The sequence below is a fragment of the Eptesicus fuscus genome, chromosome 15, assembly GCF_027574615.1.
Source record: "Eptesicus fuscus isolate TK198812 chromosome 15, DD_ASM_mEF_20220401, whole genome shotgun sequence".
NCBI lineage: Eukaryota > Metazoa > Chordata > Mammalia > Chiroptera > Vespertilionidae > Eptesicus > Eptesicus fuscus.
Window position 1 is genome coordinate 55,282,760 of NC_072487.1, and position 25,482 is coordinate 55,308,241.

Here is a 25,482-nt window from a genome sequence, read left to right on the forward strand (position 1 = left end):
TATTCCCTCTTTATTAGATAGGATATGATATATGTGACTATTTAAAGATATATATGACATATTCATTGATATAAGAAAGTATGTGTATAAGAGAGTGCTCGCTAAGCAGGTTAATAATGTAGACAAAATTATAAGTCTATTTCCCCCTATTTAATGAGAAAGTTTTGCAAAAATTTGGCATATTCTCTGTTTGTATTCAAACGAAGGAAGTGAACTTAGACATTCATTAAAGCAAATACAGCAGGGTGTCTAATTGAAAACGCTTTGCCGCAGTTAGTATGAATTAGTGTATCTATTTGAAAGTAATAAAGCTGCAGTTATTTTAAAATTTCTATGAAGATCCACCTCAAAATTATTTTGCATGTAGATGAGGAAATAAACAGATCACATGCTCATTTGTTCAGTTTTCCATTTATCAACCTGAATTAGCTAAGTCCTGATGGTTTTCCTGAAGTTCCTTGAAGAACATTCAGGAAGGGAAGGGAAATACACATTTTTCAACTCCTAGTAAGTGTCAAGTACTGTGTGTCTCATCCTTTCTGAATCACTAAACGGTTCTGACCTATCTACGTAATCTGCCACTGGGGACCAAGCACCACCCAGGCTGGGGCAGTATCATCTGGGTCACACTCCCATTCAAGGACACTGTACCTCTGACCCTTGGCTCAGAGATGGGCATCACGGTCTTAGGTTTACTTTGCTTTGATAATCTGATTATATCAATCTCAAGGCTCAAGCACTCCTGGTCAGTCTTGGATGTAATTTGGAACTCACTTGGGTACACGCTCCAATTTCAAATGAGCGGTGCTCCTCCCCTGCCTCTATCCTACTGGACACCTCTGCTTGGCCTCATGGCCAAGTCCATTATTTACCCAACACTTATCTAAATGAGTGGTTGCTACATGCTTAGACTCTAGGGATACAGGTGCATAAGATAGATCTCGTCTCCACCTTTGTGAAGTTTATAATTGAGTGGTGAATGGAATCAGAACGTTAGTTAGATCTTTGACATCCATTACCTACTGGAATACTGTCAAATGAAGACACAGGGGCCATGGCAAGTAGTTTGCTAAATTTCATGCAACTAACCTCTGATTGAGGCATACATTAAACGTAGATCTGTCCAACACAGAGACTTTGTCCTTTGTATCATAGTACAGCACCCCTTATTGGAGTTTTCCTTCTATGCGTTCAATAGCATCTAGTATGAGAATGGTTATGAAAGGTCTTATCCAAAGCATTGATTTCAAAGTAATCCCTGCAGAAGGTTCTACCCCTATTCCAACGATGCTGCAATTTTTTATCCATTAATTACAGAATATTTACTGTTCACCCAACACTGTGTAGATCTAGTGATGAGCAAAACACAGGGGGACGATTACCTAGTAAACAAAGAGATGCCGTGACAATTTCAGATTGTGTTAAGTCCTGTGAAAGAAATAAACTGGGTGGGAATAAAAATTTGCTTCAGAAAGTAACTGTGGAAAGCACAGCATCTTTAAGATGCAAACATTTTACTGTGGGAGTGCTCCTCATTGAGGAACTCATCTTCCTGGAGCTGAAAGGCTGTGGACAACGGCAGTACATGTGGAGCAAATACTGCTTTTGGGACTATTGTCTTATGTCTCAAATATTCTCATTCTTACTTGGCTTATCATGTACTTTCTCATTACATAAATGATATATGGCCCATTGCAGAAAGCATGGAGTAGAAATAATAAATATTTCCTATAATTACAGTGCTTGGATGTTGCTGCTTGTTAACATTGTGCTATATTTCCTTCTAGTCACTTCTCTTTACTAGTATAGCACATGCATATGCATATTGCAAAACTGGAAATATAGATATGCTTTTATATCCTAACTTTATATTTAACATGGTATTTTGATTTTTTGACATTTAAAAACTCTTCAAAATCATCTCTACTGGCTACATTTTTATAACACATAGGAGGAATATTACAATGTATTAATTGTGCTACTGTTGGGACATTTACCTGGCTTTCAAGTTTTTGCTATTTTGAGTAAGACAGTAGTGAATCTTTGCAATAAATCGTTGTTCATATATTATTTCCTTTGGACAGATTCCTAGAAGTGAAAGTCAAGGCTGAAAGGGCATGACCCCTTTTAAGGCTCTTGATACAAATTGCCAAATTGATTTATGAAATTATCGTGCCAACTTACCCTCCCAACAGCAGTGTATGCTGGTGCCAGTCTTATGTGCTTCCACCAAGACTGAGAGCCAGCACTTAAAGATTCCTAATCTGAGAGGTCTAAATAACATTTCAGCCCCAGCTGGTTTGGGTCAGTGGATAGAGCGTTGGCCCATGGACTGAAGGGTCCTGGTTTCGATTCCAGCCAAGAGCATATATCTCGGAGATCATCGTGTGGGAGGCAACCAATCAATGTGTCTCTCTCACATTGATGTTTCTCTCTCTCACCCTCTCCCCTCCACTCTCTCTAAAAATCAATGGAAAAATATCTTGAAGTGAGGATTAACAAAAATAAAAAATAAAAAAGGAAAAAAAATTAATATCATTTCATTACTGTTTCAGTTAGAATTTCTTTGATTACAAGTAAGATTTAACATTTTTATATTTCTCAGTCAATTTTATTTCTTTTTCTGGATTGCTGTTAATATTCTTTATTTATTATTTGATTTGAACACTACTTAATGTATATCTTGCTCTCTTCCTGAAAGGATTTAAAGCAGCTTAAAGGTCACAAAATACAGAATAGCATAAATTAAAATAGGATGAAGTAGAAAAGGAAACAACACGAAGCCAGGAATCATGCTTAAATGCATACACCAATGACAATAAATCTGCTCTTAGTAGGCAAGAAATTTGCCTCCAAGCTCTCCAGATGTTAGCCTACAAAGAGAATCTTGCCATTTACCAAGTTCACATTGACAATAAGGAAGAGAATGAAAGAGCGAGAACTAATTGTTCAGGATAAATATAATTAATATTGGTATTAAAATCTGACAAGACACACACACACACACACACACACACACACACACACACACACACACACACACATTATTGATTTCATAGAGGAAGGGAGAGGGAGAGAGAGATAGAAACATCAATGATGAGAGAGAACCAGCGATCAGCTGCCTCCTGCACACTCCCCACTGGGGGTTGAACCCACAACTCTGGCATCTGCCTCTGATTGGAATCGAACCTGAACCCCCTGTCTGCAGGCCGATGCTCTATCTACTGAGCCAAACCAGTCAGGGCTCTGACAAGACTTTTATTTTTTATTTTTATTTTTTAATATATTTTATTGATTTTTTACAGAGAGGAAGGAAGAGGGAGAGAGAGTTAGAAACATTGATGAGAAAGAAACATCAATCAGCTGCCTCCTGCACACCCCCTACTGGGGATGTGCCTGCAACCACGGTACATGCCCTTGACTGGAATTGAACCTGGGACCCTTGAGTCTGCAGGCTGATGCTCTATCCACTGAGCCAAACCAGTCAGGGCTAGACTTTTAACTATTTTTGTTATTTTGTGTTTTTTGTATAAGTTGCTTCACTTGGATTATTTTAATTTCCATGACTACTTAATGGAGGGCGTATATTATATTAATGTGATTTACAAGAGTGTCTGGCATATGGGAGTGGTCAATGAGTATTAGCTTCTCTGTTAGTTTTGTTAGTATTGAGTTTTAAATATCAAATCCCTCGAATCTGTTTTTATATTAATGTTAATATATTATTTTTAGAAGATTAAGCAACAAACAAGGAAAGTCCTTTGGGATTTTGATTGGATTTGCTTTAGAGCTGTTAAACTAAGAGAAAATTTGACATCTTTCAATATTCAGTCTTCCAATTTGGTAACATGGCAACTTATTTGTTTGCTTATTATTAAAACAGCTTTATTGAGATATTACTCACACACCATACAAGTTACTCATTTAAAGTGTATAACTCAATGGTTTTTAGTATGTTGACAAAATGTGTGCCACCATCAGCACATTCAATTTTTTAATCCAAATCATCTTTTATGTTTCTACGTTAAAGATTGCTTTGATGCAATTCATATAGAGGATGCTTTTCTGATCTAGTATGAATTCTTGTTGCGAAAGTGAGTGAAACGTTTCCCTCATTATGTTTTCGATCTGGAAGTACATGGAGCTCATGGGAAATGCACCTATCCTCAGACTATAGCATTGCTTGGATTTTTCTTCTTTTGAGAAATTTTCTCTCTAGAACGTCTGATGATCAAAATCCATTTGTTCCCTTTTCCTGGCTTTCCAATCTCTTAGCTCATGATGGGGTGGTAACAACTGCACCCCTCTCCCTCCAGTCTAGGGGCTTCTGCATATGCTGAAATTATGCAGAAGTAATGTAGAAATATTATCACATTGTGTTAAATGTGTAGCTAGCATGCTAAACAGTCACCCTGAGATGATCTTCTAATACCCCCAACTCCTGTGAGCTCATTTACATCCTTCAGATCTCAGCTAGATTTGCTTTCCCAGGGGAAGGGATCTGGGTGGGGGGCCCTTCTCTGATTCTCTGGTAGATCAGGTCTCCTGTAAGGCTCTCTGATTCTGTTGTAATTTACCTTAACTTACTTTGTAAGTTACCACGGTTTAATTTATTAGCTGGTTTATGGGCTCCCCTGATAAATGTCTTCCCTTCTCATTAAACTCCACGTTGCAAGGACAATATCTGTTTTGCTCACTATTTAATACCCAGCCACCTAGCATGGCGCCTGGAACAGAAGTTGCTGTGATCGGATGAATTAAAGAAAGAATGAATGGTTTGGAGTAGTTCAGTTTTCCTTCCTCTCACCTCAAACTCTGTTTTCAGTGCCTTGCTTGGCTTGGAGTTCTGGCATCCCTCCCTTCTTCAAGGCCAGCTTTTATTATATGAACTCATATGTTTTATGAAGCAGCCTCATGCTGCTTTATGAAGATCAATAAAGGTGGTCTTTATTGTTTGGGGAAATGCTTTATCCCTGCTAGAGCTATGCGAATGTCCTTTCCTTTAATATTTCTGGTTAAAGTTTGCTCTTGCCTTCTCAGCGGGTCTATTTAACTTTAAATATTTACTTGAACGTTCACTAGGACTGTTTTTCTAAAGCAGTGCCATAATTTGTACAAAAATGACACTAGCTTCCTATTCTCTCTAAGGAGCTGACACTTCTTTTTAATATATTAGAGAATAGGGCTAAAGGAGGCGTTTTATGTGAGAAGCTGGAAAAGAAGAACTAGAAAGTCTATTAAAATCAGCAGATAGCTCATTTCAGATGCTCACGTATCCTTTCAGCTGGGCCACTTCAACTCCAAGAGCAGAGGTATGAGATTTATTTTTCAATGTACTTCACAATTTATGAAGTGATATTTCTCATCTTGTCTTATATCTCAGCACACTGGATGTCAATGGCTGGAAGGTTCTAAGAATGCCCAGGTCTATACCTTAGATCATAGACCCAGGCGAAGACCTTGTTGGATAAAAATAATACTGCAATGTTTATCACCAGTCCATTATCTCACAATGCTAAGAGAAAATGACTTTGGATGATGGGCCGGCGGTGTTTGTTTCCATCTGTCTACTTTACTCTGTTTTCTGCACTGCCTATAATGAATAGTGCTAGTTCTATGCCAGAGAAATACCCATATAATCTCTTAAATATGTCACTCAGAGATTCTTTCATGGTCTCATGCTTCAAGAGCCCACCTGCCTTGAAGCATGGAACTTGCTTCCCAGAAGAGACATGGTGGGGTGCCATGGTCTGGAGCCATGAGAAGCTACATGTATTACTTTTCGTGTAAAATAAATTATTCTGGCAAATAGGTGAGGACAGAACCATCCTCTTGAATTTCATTTGCACAGCAAGCCAGTCCCTTCTCCCTTGGGGTTCTCTGTAAGAACAGCCAGAAAAAAGGTTATTTCTTCCCTCTGACCACATCAGAAAAAAAAAAGAAGATTCCAGCCTGCCTTGGCTACTGCAACATGTAGTGAATCACAAATTGGTCAGTCCTGCACAGCCTTTTGCTTTTCATTTTATTTCTGATTCAAATTAGCTGGTTGAAGCAAATGAATCTCAATGCTGAAATGGTGATGAAATGTTCACATTCTTAACTCTTAACAGTTTTTCTAATTGTGTTAAATGTGTAGCTAGCATGCTAAACAGTCACGATCAATAAGAAAAATGGAGCTATTACATTCATTGAAAGTTATCTGATATTGTGATTACAGATACTTAAGCAGCCAGAAATTAATTTATTATCTCAAATTAAAGGTGGTTACATTTTGGCCTGTCTCACTGCATGAAGAACTTGCTAGTTATAACAGATAGTTGACCTTGTCCAGTTTTACTCACTTTGTCTTATGGGCTGGGTTAGGCTTATAAGTTCACCTTTCTATTGTGGTGGAGTGGGGAATGGAATGATTGTTTCTTCTGCTTAAAAACTTGTTTTACTGCTATGTGTGGTTTATCTGTATGATTGTATTTTTAATCCCCTAAAATCATTGCTTTATATTTCTCCTGCATAGCATCCTGACTTCATTTTGGCAATCTTTGGTTCTGATTTGTGAAACTTACCACTGCTTTACCAGTTCATCTGAACTCTACCCTCCTCCTTCCTTCTACCTTAAAGGTCAACTATCTAGAATATAAAAGGCAGCCTATATTAGACACAATTTTCTTAAATGTCCTTGGGCAATTGTAATGTAACAGTTGGTGACCTACCCCCAACCCAAGATGACCAGTTCTACAGCGTTCTGTATTCTATAAGGACACCCTGTTCTTAGCTAATGTTGCTACCTCAGTTAGTTCAGCATTCCTTCTTATACACCCACTGAGCTCCCTAGCATTTGCCATTGGGAGCTTATGATAAAATGTTAGTTCTTAACATTTTACTATTTTTAATGGTGACAAAAAGATGCTTTACTATTTAAAATATGGATTATACTATTTATTTCCATTAATTCTCAAGAGAAAGAATCTGTTTTTGAAATCTGCTTTGGGTGAATATTCTTTGTAAGATTATTCCCTGATAGCCATTCTGTCAGTCAAATAACACAGGGAAAAACTGTGCTAAATAGATGTTTCTACCAGAAAGACTTTCTCTAGAACAAATGTTCCCTGAAACTCTTCACTCTTTTTGTTTCATTTAATACAACAATAAATATATAATTCAACAAGGCAACAGATTTTTGGACTACTCTACAGTCAGGTGAGGGAATATTTTGTGTTAGATGAAAGCACATAGACAAACTACAGCATAAGACACAATATATGGAGTTATAATGGATGCTAAAGAGAGCTAAAAAGGAAGCATTACCTTAGGGTCATGTATCCCGGAAAGCTCTTCATAGATCTTCTCACCTACCATGACAGCAGCCAAGTTTGCCGTGTATGTAGAAAGGCAAAACATACAGAAAATGGCCCAAAGGTTCATTAGAAACCTTCCAGTCCAGCATTTTGGGGGTTTGATGGCTGCTGTTCTACCAAACAAGAGGGCATAGCAGACATTCAAGGCTGAAGAGAAAGAGAAGACTTTACTCCTATTCCGCCCCTTGGGAGTCATACCAAAGGGGCTCTTCCATTCATATAGAGTGAGGAAGATGGCAGTGATGTGCAGAGCCACAAAAATCCCTAGCCACAACGTCCAGTGGAGTGGCCACATGAAGGCTCCAATGGGAGCTGCTGTGTCTCGGGTCCTCACTAAGATGCCCAAGCTGGTGGAGAAGAAAGGACTGGTGAAGTCTATCACCTGACTTCGTGCAGTATTGATGCTGAAGGAAGTGACTGCCATGTGGGCTGAACCACTCAGGAGATCACCCACTAGTCCAGTCCAGTGCCCATTTTTCCAGGCTCCGTATTTTCCATCTCCAACGATATAGAGGTCAAAGTCAAAGTTCATGTCTTCTGCTAGCTTTTCCAGCAGATCAATGCAATATCCATAGCAGCACTTCTTGAGTTTGATGGACACTGTATCATTACTGCTATGGAGGCTACTAAAAAGGCTGTCCAATATGGAAGAGTCATTAGTCATGGGGTCAAGGCAGAGTTGGCCAGCAGGGCACAAGCCTTCATCATCTACCTCCCGTGTGAAAACAAACGGATGCTCGACCAGGGTGACCACTCTCAGGTGTAGCTTACTTGGGTTTTGGAAGTGGGTTTTATGCCTCTGCGCCTGCTCTGGCCAAATTCCATAGTCCATGACAACCTTTCCCCCCTGCCAGCTGCCCAAGCGGGTCCACATTGGCTTTCCCATGGGGTCATGTTGCAGATTCCAGATGAAAAAGTTGTTTTCTGAGCTGATGATAGAGGAACCTTTTACTTTGATGGAACCACTGAGGCCTCTGAAAGTGGTGTTGGCTAGAAACCTGGGAAAGAGGAGCAAAGGCAAAAAGAGAGAGGTGAAGCCAAAGACAGAAAGCCATGCTCATTTTTACTTCTTTGTCTTACTAAAAAGAAACTCTGATCTTTTAAAAAAAGGCATTGCCTATAATTTCTTCAGGAATGAGTAATATGGACTCTTTCTAGGAGAAGACTCCTATCTCATTGAGCCAATGAGCTCCTACCCTCACACCCTGGCTAGATGCTTGGCTCTTGGTCTTACTCCAAATTTCTTTATTCCTAGTTAAGGGAGGTGTTCATTGTTTTTTGTTGTAAACTGGTAATTATATATTTTCCAAACTGTGGAGTTTCTCAACATCTTTAACATGTCTCATTTCTTCTGGTCACTACATTTGATTGCAACTAAATCAGCTCAATAAATATTTTTTTGGTGCAAGGAATAAGTTTTGGTAAATATACATATCCTATATAATAAAAGGCTAATATGCAAATCGACTGAACGGCAGAACGACCAGTTGCTATGATGACCACTGACCAGCTGGGGGCAGAAGCTCGATGCAGAAGCTGCCCCGGGTGGTCAGTACGTTCCCACAGGGGGAGCGCAGCTCAGCCAGAAGCCAGGCTCACAGCTGGTGAGCTCAGCGGTGGCGGGAGCCTCTCCCACCTCCGTGGCAGTGGGATATCCCCCGAAGGCTCCTGGACTGCGAGAGGGTACAGGCTGGGCTGAGGGACCCCCTCTGAGTGCACGACTTTTGTGCACCAGGCCTCTAGTACTTTTATAATTGCTTAAAAATTGTATTCATACTTCTAGAAAGCTGACAAATCTTGTTACCAGTGTTTTTTCTTGGTAGAGCGAAAACAATCAACATATCTTCCCCCCTGAGACCAGTTAAAGCTGCATGTGGGCTATTGTCCAGGGGACAAACAAAAAGATGATAAATAGCTCTGCAGTTGTCTGGGAAGCCTCAGGCTATCCTCCCTCTAAGTCATTAGAGAATAACAATTGGCTCTGGCTTAGAAAGAGCTTCTGCCAGAAGTCAAAGGGAGGAAAATTATGAACTGAATGATACACTGATTCCTAACTCTGCTAACCAGGGCTCTGTCAGTATATATATGTTTTGACGTGGGTGGGACAGGAAAATGCTTTGTCTCTCTAGAGCAGTGGTTCGGAGAACCGCTAGCAGGGTCACCTAAGACCATCGGAAAACACAGATATTTACATTACGATTCATAACAGTAGCAAAATTACAGTTATGAAGTAGCAACGAAAATAATTTTATGGTTGGGGGTCACCACAACATGAGGAACTGTATTAAAGGGTCGCAGCATTAGAAAGGTTGAGAACCACTGCTCTAGAGTCTAGGAAGATAAGACAATAGAGGTAACATGAAAGCTTGTGGCACCTATGTACTCTTACTTGTGGCCTAGTGTCAGAATGGAAGCCCAGACTTTGACATCAGACACACCTCTGTGAATATTAGTCCAGCCACCTTCTAGCATTGTTCTTGGACAACTTACCGAATTCTAACCTTCATAATCAGCAAAATGGGTAAGCTAATACTTCCTCCATGACAAGGGTTGGAAATAAGGCACATAAAGAACATACCCCACCTCATGACATGTAACAAATATTCCAGATATAGTAGCAATATTTTTGTGTCATTCAAGTTTTTTTGACCATGGCTGTCCCCCAGGTCACTTTCCTGTCTTTTAGTATAATTTTTCAGGTGGGAGACACAAAATTCTACATTATGATAAACTCATAGAGGGTACTCAAAACACATTTCAAATGAAAAGGAATTAAAGTGAAATGTGGACTGTACCATAAAATATTATTTTGAGGAATTCAGATATTACAAGTCTAGGCTCTCAGCAAGAAACATTAATCCACTGCCTGCCACAAACATTACCCTGTAATTTACAAATGCAAATACAAGCAGTAAGAAGTTATGCTGCCACAGAAGGGAGATAGAGAAATCAGAAAGTGTGAAGAATGTACTAATTTTCATTAGAGATATAAATGTAAATCATATTTGAAGATGGTACTATCACTAAATGCAATGGTGAAACTACTCATTTTGGTAGATTGCATGTAATGGTAATTATTCATGTTAGCACTCCCCAGTGGGATTTAACCACTTAAAATGAGTTCTATTTTGCAACAAGTAATGAAGTCTCAGTTATCTTAGAATTTAAAACGTTTTTCTGCTTCTTTAGAGAAGTAGGGATCTAAGTCATTAAAATATACAGATTAATCAATTGATAATTATCTAGGTACCATAAGGAAAGGATGACTACATTTGTGTTTCTGATGAGCAACCTACTTTTAGATTTGCTAAGAAACACACACACACCACACACACTCTTGCTGCTCTTGCTGACATAGCCTAGGGAAGACTGAGCGCTGGCACTTCTTTCTCTAAGAAGCCTTCCTTGTCACTCCTAGAGTACACTGGGAGGTGTCACTCCAGAGACAGAGAGGGCGAGCCTCGGGATGATAAAGTGGTTAGTAATAAATAGGTTAATTTCATTTGGTTACTTTAGTGGTTGGGAAAGTAAAGTTAAAGTTGTAGAAAGAGGAGCCCTTCATTATTTTAAGAATATTGGGGCTTAATGATTATAGATTTTCAACTGGATGGGCCCTTGAAAGACTACCAATGAATAAATATATACTTAAGTTATCTCAGGAAAGAAGGCACTAAGAAGCCATTAGAAATCTTTCAGAGATTACATAACCCCGTCATTCCAGTAAAACAATTCCTCCTTATCAGTGACAATGACACTGAAGACGGCCATGGTTGATGGACAGTGCTCAGTTGTCTATGATGTATTCATTTGTCACAGGAAAGCAAACCAATCAGGATAGAAATGTCTTTAGTTTCCCCAGACCACAGTGCTAGTTTCACTATGCAATTGGCACCAAGAAATGGGGTCTCAGAGAATGCCCATTTATGACATTACTAGAGGCCCAGTGCACGAAATTTGTGCACTAGGGGGGAGATGTCCCTCAGCCTAGCCAGCACCCTCTCCAATCTGGGACCTCTCAGGGGATCGGGCCTAAATGGGCAGTCGGACATCCCTCTCACAATCCAGGACTGCTGGCTCCCAATCGCCTGCCTGCCTGCCTGCCTGATTACCCCTAACCACTTCTGCCTGCCAGCCTGATCACCCCCTAACCACTTCCCTGCTGGCCTGGTTGCCCCTAATTGCCCTCCCCTGCCAGCCTAGTTGCCCCTAATTGCCCTCCCCTGCCAGCCTGGTCACCCCCAACTACCCTTCCCTACAGGCCTGGTACCCCCAACTACCCTCCCCTGCAGGCCTGGTACCCCCAATTACCCTCCCCTGCAGGCCTGGTCACCCCCAACTGACCTCCCCTGCCAGCCTGATCACCCACAACTGCCCTCCCCTGCTGGCCTGATCACCCACAACTGCCCTCCCCTGCTGGCCATCTTGTGGCGGCCATCTTGTGTCCACCTGGGGGTGGTCATCTTGTGTGTTGGAGTGATGGTCAATTTGCATATTACCCTTTTATTAGATAGGATTTCTGTTTATTTTATTTTCTGTTTGATGGTAAAGGAAAATTAAAATGATCTCATTGATAGCTTTAATAGTCACAGGTCACACTCTTTGTATTGTAATGATAATGTGAGGTAGGTTTTCAATGCTCACTATGATAATTAAAAGATTAAAAGGCTTGTTTTGTCAACTTGTGTGTTTTTCATGGGTGTCTTGCTTTTAGCCTTACAATTAATTTTCTAAAGTATTAATTATCTAGATGTAATTTACTTACAGGATATTTTTCCTTACATGATATTCCTCTACTATCCTTTCCTTTTTTGATTTAAATGTTAGGAGGCTTTTGAAAATTTTATAATGTAGTCTTGGTGGCTTTTAAATTTTAATTTTTTGCACTATAATATTACTGTTTTAGGTTCATTACAAGCCAGAGGAAAATCATTTGGGCAAAAAATGAAATAGGATCCCAAGTCAAAATTATAGAAAATATTCCTTTATTAACTTTTGGTCGAGAATATGTTTGTATATTTTCAGAAAACAACTCCGAGACCATGTGGATTCCAGCAACAGAGAGGAATCGACAGGACTACTCCAGCCATGAAGACAGAAGAGAAGCAGTCCAGAGACGGAAGACGCTGACGTGGCCTTCCCATACTAGCAGTTAGCAGCTGTGCATCACTGCAGGTTGCCCAGGACCAAACCAGAGAGAGTCGGACCTGCATTACCACCATTTGTCCACCATCTAGAACTGTAATGTCAGTGCTGACGTGTACACATAAGGAACTGTTAGACATTGAAATTGGGTCTCAAAAGAACTGTTGGCCCAGAAAGAAACTCACTACAGACTGATTCATTTGCCTGTCACCATAACCATTATTGCTTGTCTCATTTTTGGTTCTTATAAGTGTATTTCTAACTCATCTAGGGGAAATAATGAACAACATAGACTGATGAACAAGAACAGACCCAGAAACAAGGAGGCATGGATCAGACTGTCGGGCCTCAGAGGGAGGGTAGGGAAGGGTGGGGGTAAAGGGGAGAGATCAACCAAAGGACTTGTGTGCAAGCATATGAGCCTAACCAGTGGTCATGGACAACAGGGGGGTGGGGGCATGTGTGGGGAGGGGAGTGGGATGGGAATGGGGGGATGAGGACAAATATGTGATACCTTAATCAATAAAGAAATTTAAAAAAATAAAAAATATAAAAAAAAAGATTAAAAGACTGATGTCCTAGTTTTGTTTAAATCAAATTCTACCATGTTCATTTTGATCTTGCTCGTGTTTCTTCTTGGATGAACAAAGAAAAATCAGGAAAAATTTTATTGGCAAGAAAAACTGAAACGAACACCAGGCAACTGTTCTTAACACTAGAGTTATAGAGAGGAAGACACACCCGTTCACAAACAGTCTGGGCATGAGGAGAAAGCAAAGCGAACAGGCAATTCTAAACCAATGTATGTGCGTCATGATAGAGGTAAACCTGGGTGCTACTGGCACAGAGAGCAGGGCACTTGCCCAGTGTACTCTAGGAGTGACAAGGAAGGCTTCTTAGAGGAAGAAGTGCCAGCGCTGAGTCTTCAAGAAGGAACTACAGTTAGACAGGAAGAAAAGCTGGGGACTGAGGCTGTCAACACAGGGAGACAGTGTGTGCAAAGCCAGAGACAGAGGGCGAGCCTCGGGATGATAAGCAGCGAGGAATAAGGCTGGAGATGTGGGTGGGACATGAACTACAAAAGGTCTGAGGCCACCATGAAGGTAATGGACAGCCATTGAGGGAATTTTACCTGGGGAAGGTAGTGGTCATCGGATTTGATTTTAGAAAGATTTCTCCCCCTAGCTACATAGGAAATGGTTTGGAAGGAGGAGTGGGCTGAGATAGTTTCAGATGTGAGGAATAATGTTCCTTTTCCCTCTTGCTTCCTCTTTTCTTCCCTCTCTGCTTTTCCCCACAGGGGCTTAAGGTAACGAGGGGCTATGATAATAGCAGTAGAAGTGGAGAGAAGATGGCACAATCAAGAGACACATAATTTCAAAAAGAAAAGTAGTGATTTAAAAAGGGCCAAAGCCCTAGCCAGTCTGGCTCAGTGGACAGAGTGTCGGCTCTTGGACTGAAGGGTCCAGGGTTCAATTCTGGTCAAGGTTACATATCTTGGGTGTATGCTCCATCCCTCTAAAAAAAAATGTTTGGGTGAGGATTAACAAAAAATAAAATAAAAAGGGCCAATTGCAGATGGTTGCGTTTAGTTCACAAACCATACTAAGAATGTGTGAAACTCGGCCTGAAGGAAGGTCATATAAATAAGATCTGGAGTGTTTTGTTGAATATCAGCTCTGTGTAAACCCATAGAGCAATGTCGGTATAAAAAAGGGGAAAAGTAATCTTAATTTTTTAAAATAGAAATTTAGAGCCTGAGTCACAAGAACCAATAACAACACCACACTATGTGCTGACCACAGTGCTGCTCCAGCCTAGATATGAATTCTAAATAATCTTTCAGATCCAGGAGGGTTATAAGGAAAGGTAAGGAGGTGGTAAGCGCAATGAGCTGATTGGAGCTCTGAGGACTTTTGAGCTTCATATAACCAGAGATCTGCCTTAGTAAGACTGATCTGAGAATGAAACGTATGTTTAAGAAGGAAGAGATGGCGACTGGGTAACCACTTAGAAGAATATTTCAGTAGCTTTGTCACAGTATGACAAGGGCTTGGGTCTCACTGTATAAGTGAGAACCTGGTTTAGAACTGTTTATTGCACCATTCCACTCAAAAGAATGTAGCTTATTAGTTCATTTGCAATGTGGTAACTTATTACTTTAATAAAAATTCTCAATTATGGCACTAAGAATACATGTTGATTTATATAGGAGCTGAGGTAAAATTTGCACTTTGCAAATTATGTAAAAATATTTTTGAGGCAGTTCACAGTATAAACAAGATCAGTGGTGAATGTGTTTAAGATATATTTTAAAAGCCACATTTGCACACAAAACTTGATGTACTAATTAAAGAATTTTTTTATTCATTAAAACAAGTGAATAAAGATGTTAACAAAACAACACATCATCCATTCAATCATTTATTCATTTAACTAGAGGCCAGGTGCATGAAATTCCTGCACTCGGGGTGGTGGTGGGGGCGTGGAGGGGGTCCCTCAGCCCAGCCTGAGCCCTTTCGCGCAGTTTGGGAGCCCTTGGGGATGTCCAACTGATGGCTTAGGCCCACTCCCTAAGCCTGCTCGGAGAAGGCCTAAGCCGGCAGTCAGGATCCTTAACGCTGCTGCGGAGGTGGGAGAGGTGCACTTAGCAGCCATGAGGGTCACCAGGGGGCATCTCCTGCGTTGAGCGTCTGCCCCCTGGTGGTCAGTATGTGTCATAGTGACCGGTTGTTTCACCATTTGGTCGATTTGCATATTAGCCTTTTATTATATAGGATAATATTCACTATGTGCTAGGCACTGTTCTAAGTGCTGGGGGATATAGTAGTGAACAAAATAAACAAAAATCAATGCAACTTGTATTCTATTGAAGGAGACAGAATAAATATTATACATAGGTAATGTGTATGAGACATTAGATACTGCTAAGTGCAAAGGAGGAAAAATAAAGCAGCGTTAGGTAATAAGATGTGTCAGGGTTGGTGGTAGTGGGGTGAAATTTTAGATCAGAAAGGTCAAAAAAGACCTTTCCAAGAAGGTGATATTTGAGTAAAGAACTGAATAAAGGGATTTTCCCCCCCATTTTTAATCACTTTCTCAACCAGGAGGATATCTGAATAAAAAGGGCATTTTCTGTATAGGGAGTAACAAGTCCAGTGTCCTTGAAGTGGGATTGTGCCTGGTATGTTTGAGGAGCAGCTAGGGAAGTGAAAGGCAGGAGAGTTGAAGATGATGTCAGAGAAAACCTACTAGTATAAGGAAGGGAGTTGGGAAAAATAGAATTTTGTAAGGACTTTGTTTTTCTCTACATGTGATGGAAAGCCACTGGTGGGTATGGAGCAGAGAAGCGATATGACTTAACATTTTAACAGGATCATCACAGTGCTGTGCTGAGAGTAAACTAAAGAAAGACAAGAGCAGAAGCAGAAAGACCAGTTAGGAGGCTGTTTCAAAAACCCAAATTAGGCTTTCCATTTATTTCTCTGAGTCAGTTTTGGCAAATGATGTTTTCCTAGGAATGAGTTGCTATAGAGCCACATATATCATTTGTACTAACTTAAGGATTTTTGTCTTGATCCCTTCTTTCTAGGTCTTCTCCCACTTCTAGTTTTTTTCAGATGAGGACATGTTTGTGTTCATAGATACTTTAACAATAGAACATTAACTGCAGCAGTTACCTTCCCTTATCTGATTAACTACATTATTCATGCCCTATTTTTACTTTTTGAAACTTGCTAAAATGTACTAGCTACTAAATTTACTCACATTACATTTTACTGATATCTGAATATCTAGGGATTTCTTCCCAACTCTAAATTTGCTAAAATTTATTAAAGTTAAATGTACAAACATCATGTTCCTAAAGATTTTAAGGCGTGTTGTTTCCTGATTTTTCTTCTATTTTATTCAGTATATGAAGTTTTACTAATATTATGTTTTTATATTTATTATAAATTTGTATCTTTTATTGCTTTTGAACTAGTTCTATAATTTTGTTTCTAGTGTTTATTTTGGAGACATTTGAATCTGCCTTTTTGTCTTTAAATGTACCATCATCTTCATGTGTCTTTTTAGACCCAGTTATTTTTAGGTCGTATATTTATTTCTACTTTAATCTTTTTCACTCACAAACTTGTCTCTTTGTATATCTGCTTCTATCATTTGTTGTTTATCTCTTATTAAGTTGCCCTCCTATCTTTGCTCTTTTCCTATATTGTTGCCTTCTATTAATCATATGTGTACATGGGAATATCTATTTTGCTCTGTAAAGCCTTAAAATTTATTTTTCCCTTTGGGAACTTTCTTTGTATTATTAAAAAAATCTGTACTCTCATTCTTTTATTTCTTGAAAAATGAGCTGATTTTCTTTTCCCATGATCAACTCATCATTTTTAATATTTTCCCCCTGAGGAGTGAGAGATTTGTTCATCTTCCATAAAACTCTATACAATTTTTTAGCCTGTGAGAACTTTAATTGTGTGGGGTTTTTTGCCTTTGCCTGATTAGAAATCTTTGGCTATGTTGTTGTTAGTGACATTCTCCGCAACTCCCCTACCTTCCCCTCATCAGCACAACATACTAGTAATTCTTGTCAGGCTTACTTGCTCCTAGGCACAGAATCTAAATATGTTTTTCTTGTTCACATTTAATTTAGTTCCAGATCTATTGACTGTAGAAAAACTCAATAAAGTCCTTTCAGTATAAAACAAAGGACTATTCCCAAAGTTTCCCATGATGGAGAGTTGGGAAGAGCTCAATAGATGTTCAGAAATCCCATCTTTTCTTCATATGATTCATATCTGCATCATGTAACAAATCTTCCAACCCAAACCTCACATCTTCCACAGTTCTACACTACTAGAGGCCCGTTGCATGAAGATTCATGCAATAGGCCTTCCTTCCCCTGGCTGCCGGCACCGGTTTTCCTCTGGCACCCAGGACCCAGGCCTTCACTCCGGCTGCAGCAGAGAAGCCAAGCCTCAAGGCTAGGCTTCTCTGCTCCAGCCACAGTGAGGCTTGGCTTCTCTGCTCCAGCCGAAGCGAGGCTTGGCTTCTCCGCTTGGCCACAGTAGAGAAGCCAAGACTCTTCAGTCTTCACTAGGGCTGGTGCCTTCAGTCTTCGCTCTGTACCTGTGTATACAAATTAACCTGCCATCTTTGTTGGGTTAATTTGCATACTCACTCCTGATTGGCTGGTGGGCATCGCGGAGGTACGGTCAATTTGCATCTTTCTCTTTTATTAGTGTAGATTGCATTTAACACAAGCTCACACTTATATTGTTGCTTTCTCTTCTTTATCACTGAGGAGCCTCAAACTATTCTTTGGATAATCTCATGTCTTTCAGAAAACGTACACCCAATTCACAACCTCCATAGACCTCCAGTTGTCTGAATTATCACCTATTTATATATATTTTTGTCTTTAATCCGTGATTTTTCTTAATTTTTCAAGACTTTTTTCTAATCCCTTTTATTCCAGGAATTATTCTCACGTTGTGTCTCTTCCTCAGGCTGTAGATTATCTCCCCTCCCTCCAGTATTCTCTCAGTTTCTGGCATGTGGGTTAATCGATGGTTATCTCATTATTCCTTTAATGTTCTTTGTTAGATTTTATTTTTATTTTTTTCTGAATATTATCTTCTCTTTCTTTCCCCCCTTCTCTTCACTTTGGTGGACTTTGTACCAATATTCTGTCCTGTTAGGAAGAGATCTTGTCTTAAATCAGCGGTTGACTATCTATAATTAAGTATTTTTTTGTTGTTGCCACTCTAGGCCCCCTCCCCCTCCCCTCTGAGGTCCATGCATTTACTGCCCTTCATGTTTTTCAATGTCTCTTTTGCCATCTTTCCTTTTTTATGGCCCTGGAGAACCATTGTCTATTTGTATGACAAGCTGTTACTAGTTCAGTTTTACTCTGTGGCATCTTTCACTGAAGCAGACCCCTGTGGTATCTGCCTCCCTTTTATGATCACATGAATTGCCTTCTTAGCTGCAGAGCTCTCCGATGGTCCAATTCTGTCAAAGGGCATTGCTTTGATTTTGTTCTCTGTACATGGGACAGCTCCCCAAATCAAACATTAAATGTAGATGATTTCTTGAGCTGAGTGTAAAATGACTCAACTGTCTTCTTGAATCCTGCTTAATCCTCTATCATATAAATATTTGGCAGCCAATTAAATCCATCTTCAAATTTTTAGACTGTTAGATTCTCAAAGGCATGGATTTTGACATTCTCCATGTTTTGAGAGCAATCTCTTCCACAAAATTGCTGTTAGGAATGAACAAACCCTCCCTTTCCCACTGCTCTGTTTCCTAACACTGCAGACTATCAAGTCAAAAGAGACGGTCATCTAAGTGCCGATCTGAGTCATCTTTAGATCTTAGGCAACATACAGGGCTTGGCCAGAGTAGCTGCTCGATAATACCTGTGGGGTAAATGCAGTTGAACACATGTCTTCAGCACAAATCAGACATGCATCTCTTAAAGAGACCTCTTCGTCACTTTGCCAGAAGAACAGGGCTCTGCCTACTAGGAAATATTTGTATTTGCAATTATAGATTGTTCCAAGCATTACAACTCCAATTCATTTCCCCCTGAATAATGAATGGATAGTATCAATAATAGAAAGTAGTTCATTGGAAAATCTCTCCAATGATAAGGAATTTAATTGGAAATAGAAATTATTAAATTTCAATCTTCAGAGCAAAGGGCCCCACAATTGTAATCATTGATTGCATTATCTATTAAAGCAACTTACAAAGTTCATCTTTTAAAATGGCTTTTTATCAGTTAATGGACAACAGTAATTTAATAACACATTAAATGTACATATGTACATATATATATGAAACATTTGGTTCTGTTTTTCCAATATCTGCAAAAATCAGTTACTTACAAGTGAAAGAAAGGGGTAGGAGACTGGTTTTTCTTAACTTTTTTCCCAAGGGGAGAAAAATACTAATCTATGTGATTGGGTCATATTTTAATCTAAAATTTCAGCTGTGTTACTATTGGTGTATGTGAGGGGGTCACTATGTCTAGATCAGACACATGGGCACACAGTCTCTTCTTTCTGTTTTCATGTGGCACAGTGGCAAGCTGGAGCTATTTTTCTGTTTTTCTCCCACATGGTAGTTAGTTCTGTTCCATGCTCTTAGGTTGTTTTCCTTTCCCTTTGTTTTTTGGTATGAACCTCCACTCTTCCACACAACTGTGGTCTATGACCACCCCTTGGACTGCTCCTGGTTGCTTTGTGGAAAACTCCAACTTCATTCATCCTAGCTCTCTAGATTTGGCCCCAGCACTAGCCCAGGTGCTGACATCCCTTCCCTTAGCATAGCCCTGGCAACGGGACATTATGCAGTATTTACCAGTCAAGCATCCATGTGAAGAGTTACAGGGTCTACAGATTGAAGTGAGCCCAAGAGACAGATCTGGAACTCATGGTAGAGCTGCAGTACTGCCCAACTATATCTTCATACCTCCCTTTGACATATTTCCAATTTTTTTCTTTTTTTCCTCCCCAAATTTTACAGTAGATGCACACAAAGTAAAAAAGTCAACAGAGAACATAATTACCTTTCAGGCAAATAAAAGCTTGGAAGCTCTCCTAAGTTAGAAACATTCCAATTTCAGACTCAGCTCTTGATATGACTTAAGTGATGGAGAAGGAAGGGCAAATTCAAAGGATTAAAGCCAAATTAGTCCAGTGATAGGAGTTCATATGAAAATATCTGGAAACAGATCTTAAGGGTTGGTCCCTAAGATTCATAACACCAACACTTGTGTTTTCTAGAGGTACTGACTCTTCAGTAGCCCCGGCAGAGAAGGTATGTAGGAGTAACAGCTGGACAAAGTAGGTCAGCCATAGCAATGGGTTCTCCTTGGGGATCCAAGGAACCAGTGTTACCAGTACTCAAACCCTGGCTTACATGTTCAATGCAAATGCATTTCTTTTCAGTACCTGTCAAACATATAGGCTAACCAGTTTGGCTCAATAGAGGTCCTTAGGACAAGAATGCCTACACATGGGTAATCCTGCCTCCTGATTTATATAGCTTTTGGATGAAATAATATAAAGCAATGAGATCCCAATTAAGGAAAGTTTATATTAATTCTGAGCGAGCCTGGAACTTGGATTTAGATGAACAGATTTAAATCTCGCCTGATAACGTACTCTCGCTGAATGATCTTAGGCAAAGTAGGGAGCCTTACATTTCAGGAAATTAAAGCTTCACAGAGATTAGACAATTTCGGCGGGGTCACAATGCCAGCAAATGATTGTAAAGGTGGATGGAAATACCCCCAATCAGAATCACATCAAGCAGCCTCAGGTTCCCCTGGAGCTCTCCTAATATCCAGGAATAAAATGGGGACCATCATCAAGTTATACCCTTGTGGTTTTGGAATGGGTATTTGTTTTAGTCTTGTTTCTTTCTGGAGCTTCTTAGTGCCTGACAATACCTGGCACATAATAGGTTCTGAATAGTATGTGCAGAATCAATAAACAAAGCAACATTGATTATTAATGAAAATCCAGTGAATCTTGGTACTGCTTGACCATATAAGCATAAAAATGAACATAGCTTGGAGGAGAAAGAGTCTCTAGCATGTTGGGCCATTTTTTAAGGCCAACTGTGGAGGGGGCCTAACAATGCCAGCTAATGCCGAAGGATAATCACTATAGAGCGGGTGTTGTCCCAATGAAGAATAATCACCAAGCAGCTAGGTGGGGGGAGCGGGGGGGGGGGAGGATAAAAGTTATAGATAATAGGAGGAGCATGTTCTCTCCTGGTTGGAAAATAAATAAAGAAGGTTGTAAGTTTCCTGACAGCAGAGTTTCAGTCTTCTATTCTTTGTGTCTCCTGCATTAGCCAAGGGCCTAGCCTCATCTATGTAAGCTTCAACAAATGTTTGTGAATGAATAAGTTAATCATTACCTACTTAATACAGAACTGAACTATAGAACCTGTTCAAAGAAGGAAGGCAAGACCGGCTGGTGTGGCTCACTGGTTGAGTATCAACCCCTGAACTAGGAGGTCACGGTTCAATTCCCTGTTGGGGAACATGCCGGGGTAGGGGCAGTGTAGGAGGCAGCCAATAAATGATACTCTCTCATCACTGATGTTTCTCTCTCCCTCTCTCTTTCCCTTCCTCTCTCTGAAATCAATAATAATAAATATGTTTTTTTAAAAAGGCAAGATTCCATATTCTTTCTACATAGAAACTAGAATAACTATCAGGACTATGATTAATTAGCCAAAGAATCAGGGGCTTCTTAGACCAAGGGGAACAAGGTGTGTATCAGTGTGGAGACTCTTGGCATTCTTAAAGTTTAATTGCCTTTGACCAGGCTGTGCATAACCCAGGAATAATAGATTCATTAGGACCCAGATTTTCAGGTAAACATGGGCAAATCCTAATCCTAGGATCAGCAGGTAAGTCCCCCAAATCCTATTCATTTTCACCAGAGTCTTGTGTTTCAAATGCAATAAAGCAATAAATATGGGCAAGGTTAAAACCAATTTTCAGATATACAGAAATTTATATCCTAATAGTTTTTTTAAAATGACTTGCAAGGTTTTCATGCTATATTACTGCATTTGATTAATTTGTTACAGGATTATGATTTTATAATATGTCATGGTTAATGTTCTGCTTTTCAAGTGATATCCAGTATGCATATAAAATTCAAATTCTTTAGCTTGGCGTAAAAGCCCTGTGTGGCATGCTATCAAATTAACTACTTTTCCAAAATCACATCAAACCCTCTTCATATGCAATGTATGCTCCAACTGTACTCAATTTCTCTTTCGGGTCTCGGTGATTTTGCATTGTCTGTGAATTTGCTCCAAACAGTGTTTCTCCCTCATCACCAAGCCTCAGAGAAGAGTTAATTACTTCCTCCTCTGTGTATCTTAACATACCTCTATTTTTAAGAATCACGTATCCTTTGTTTTATAACCATTTAGTTACTTTTCAACCTCATGAGCTAGGCTGTCAGCTCCAAAATGGCAGCAGGCAAGGCTTCATTTTGTCTTCCTCACCCTAGTTCAACAAATACTCATTGGCTGCCCCAAACATCCATGCATACATATTTATGAAACCATTACCAAACAATGTATCCGATTTCATCGCTTTAAATTGTTAACATTTAATAAAGCAACTTGCAAATAAATTGTTAAAGATCATGTTAAGAATACAGTCCCCCACCCCCCGAACCCCCAAGTGGTTTTATCTATGTTTAGTTGTGATGGACATTTGCTCTGGCCTGTGGAGACCCAGGAGGAGTAAAACCCTTTAGACCTGTAATTATATCTATGTAGTCTGCCATGAGAAGTGATTTTTCTAGTCTAAAAAGGCTATGCTGGAAAAGCCATGCTTTTGGTGATTTCATTAACATTTAAAAACGTTAACAATTCTGTCAGCCCAAACTGAAAATGACTGCGTGAGAAATGAAAGCTTGCGTAACTCTGACACTTGCTCTTCATGGCTCATTATCCCCAGGGCTTTCATTACGCAGCTAGGAAGCGGGGGTCAACGTCACAAAATCTGGGGACAATTAAGAAAATCACTGCATGCAGATGTGACTTTAGAAAAGACTTGATTTCGGCAACCTAAGAAAGAATGATGAAAAATCCACAGATGTTTTATAGCTTAAGGCAGACTTTATCCAGGGTTGTGCCCACTTCCCTTGACCTTTCCTGATCACCCTGAAACGTGATGGCATTCCCAAGGCATTTAGGAAGTCCTGGGCATACTTCCTGAAGTTCTCTGAGCTCATTCTCAAACACATCCCTGGAGGTGAGAATACTGTCATGATCCTCAGACATTTGAATTGCAGTCGGGCTCCAAACCTTACGATCTTCTTTTAGAGCTTTTATCGTTTATGGAAATAGCCACAAGAACAAAGATTATTCACTAACCTAACATTTTATTAAAAAAAAAAAAAGTAACAGAAGAAAACTAGATGGAATCTAGGTAAGTTAAAAAACAACTATTTTTAATTTAGACAAAATGTTATATATCTATCAACCACTTGTTTTTCTTCTGAAGCTACATTTGACGTAGGATGTAAACATAATGGAAAATGTATTTTCCTTCTATCTATCTATCTATTTATTTATTTATTTATTGTTAATCATCACCTGAGGATATTTTCCCCCCATTAATTTTTAGAGAAACTGAGAGAGAAGGAGGGAAGGGAAGAGAAAGAGAGAGAAACATCAATGTGAGAGAGATACATCAATTGGTTGCCTCCTGCACAAACCCTGTTTGGGGCCGGGGATTGAACCTGCCATTCAGGTAGGTGCCCTTGACCGGGAATCGAACCCATGGTCCTTTGGTCCAAGGGCCAATACTCTAACCACTGAGAAAAACCGGCCAGGGCTCCTTCTTTCTGCATCAATTTCAATAAATGCTTATTAAGTGATTGCTATATGCTAGGTATTAAACTAAGCTGGGTAATATTTCCACTTAATAAAATTCATATTTTGGCTCACAAGTCATACACAGGCAAACAGTGATGATTTGTACATAATTTCATGTACAAAGTGCCATGGGATCCTTATGGAAGGAGATATAACTCACATATAAATTAAATCTGGAGAAGCCAGAAAGATCAGTATGATCTTGATAAAATAACCCCTTAAGCGATATGTTATAACCCATGTCAATAAATATTTCTCCCTGTAGTTTTTAAACATTTTTAGGATCCAAACAGAATCATTTTTCTTGGGCTCTCCCTTGTACATGAGACAGAAAGATGCTAAATAACTTAATGTAGTTTTCACAAGTGGCTTTTCCTGCCTGCTATTTGCAATTGTCCTTTAAAAATAATGACTATTCTGAATTATAAATAAAAACGTTGCTTATGTTTTTGTTATGAGGGTGAATGTTTCTTATTGTAGATAAAATTCTGAGCCTCGCGTATGAACTAGTTCAAAAACAGTAGATTAAATCTGGACATAATCTATAAAATAAAAATATTCATAGAATTTATCTTGTGGAATTTCAAATACAATATGAGAAAAATGAAAAGATCATATTATGGTAGAACACCTAATTTTATCATTAAAAGGTTCCTAATAAATAATTTTTTCATTTTATTAACAATCTTCTTTAGGAAGTATATAGGTTGTACTTAAAACTCTGCCATATATATGGCATTTAGCATGTTGCCTTGCACATAGTAGGTGCTCAATCCACATTTGTAAAATTGAATGTAAAATGCTTAGGCCCTCCTGAACTTTCATTAAATCATCATATCTTTCTAAAAGGTAAGACACTATGAGGTTCTCTTGTGTTTTTCAATATGGTCAGAGGCCCTCTTCTAAGAGGATTGCCTAAAAATGGGTTCAAGCCTAGAGCTAAGCCTTTTCCTCTGAAAGACCAGTAACACTATGATTTGGCTTCTCTGATCATAGGTGATCCTCTTCAGAAAAACATCTAGGCCCTTATAAAGTAACCTTTAAGGATATTCTCCTTTTGGGGGATCATGATAACCATTTCTATAAAATGGGTTATTGTTTCATTTAAATGGGCTTTTTCATTTTAGCTTCTGAGCCAGACTGAGGAACCAGAGAGGAAATATACCTAAATTTAAATATATATATATATATATATATATATATATATATATATATATACTTATATACTATCTAATAATAGCATAATATGCAAATTAGGCATCACTCCACGACAAAATGGCGGCCCCATACCCACAAGATGGCGGCGCCCAGTCCCCTCAGCCCTGCTGCTGGAGTGTCTGGCCTGTCCCACCAGCAAACAGAGCACTGAGAGCAGGGCATGGTTGCTTCCTTAGTGCTGCGGCAGTGGGAAGCCGCCAGGCCCTGCACATACGGAGCCGGTGGAAGAGCAGGGCCTGGCGTCTTCCCGTTGGTTGCTGCAGCGATCGGGAAGACGCCAGGCCCTGCGCACATGGAGCCAGCGGAGGAGCAGGGCCTGGCGTCTTCCCGATGG

At 39.6% G+C, this 25,482-nt stretch overlaps 1 protein-coding gene across 1 annotated transcript in view; it reads right to left on the reverse strand.

Moving 5' to 3' along the window:
- Positions 1-25,482, reverse strand: part of GRIN3A (glutamate ionotropic receptor NMDA type subunit 3A) — a 151,566-nt gene that overhangs the window by 68,897 nt on the left and 57,187 nt on the right. Inside the window, exon 3 of the mRNA XM_008141843.3 lies at positions 7,306-8,353. Within this exon, the coding sequence (XP_008140065.2) occupies positions 7,306-8,353 (1,048 nt within the window). The remainder of the gene's footprint in view (positions 1-7,305; positions 8,354-25,482) is intronic.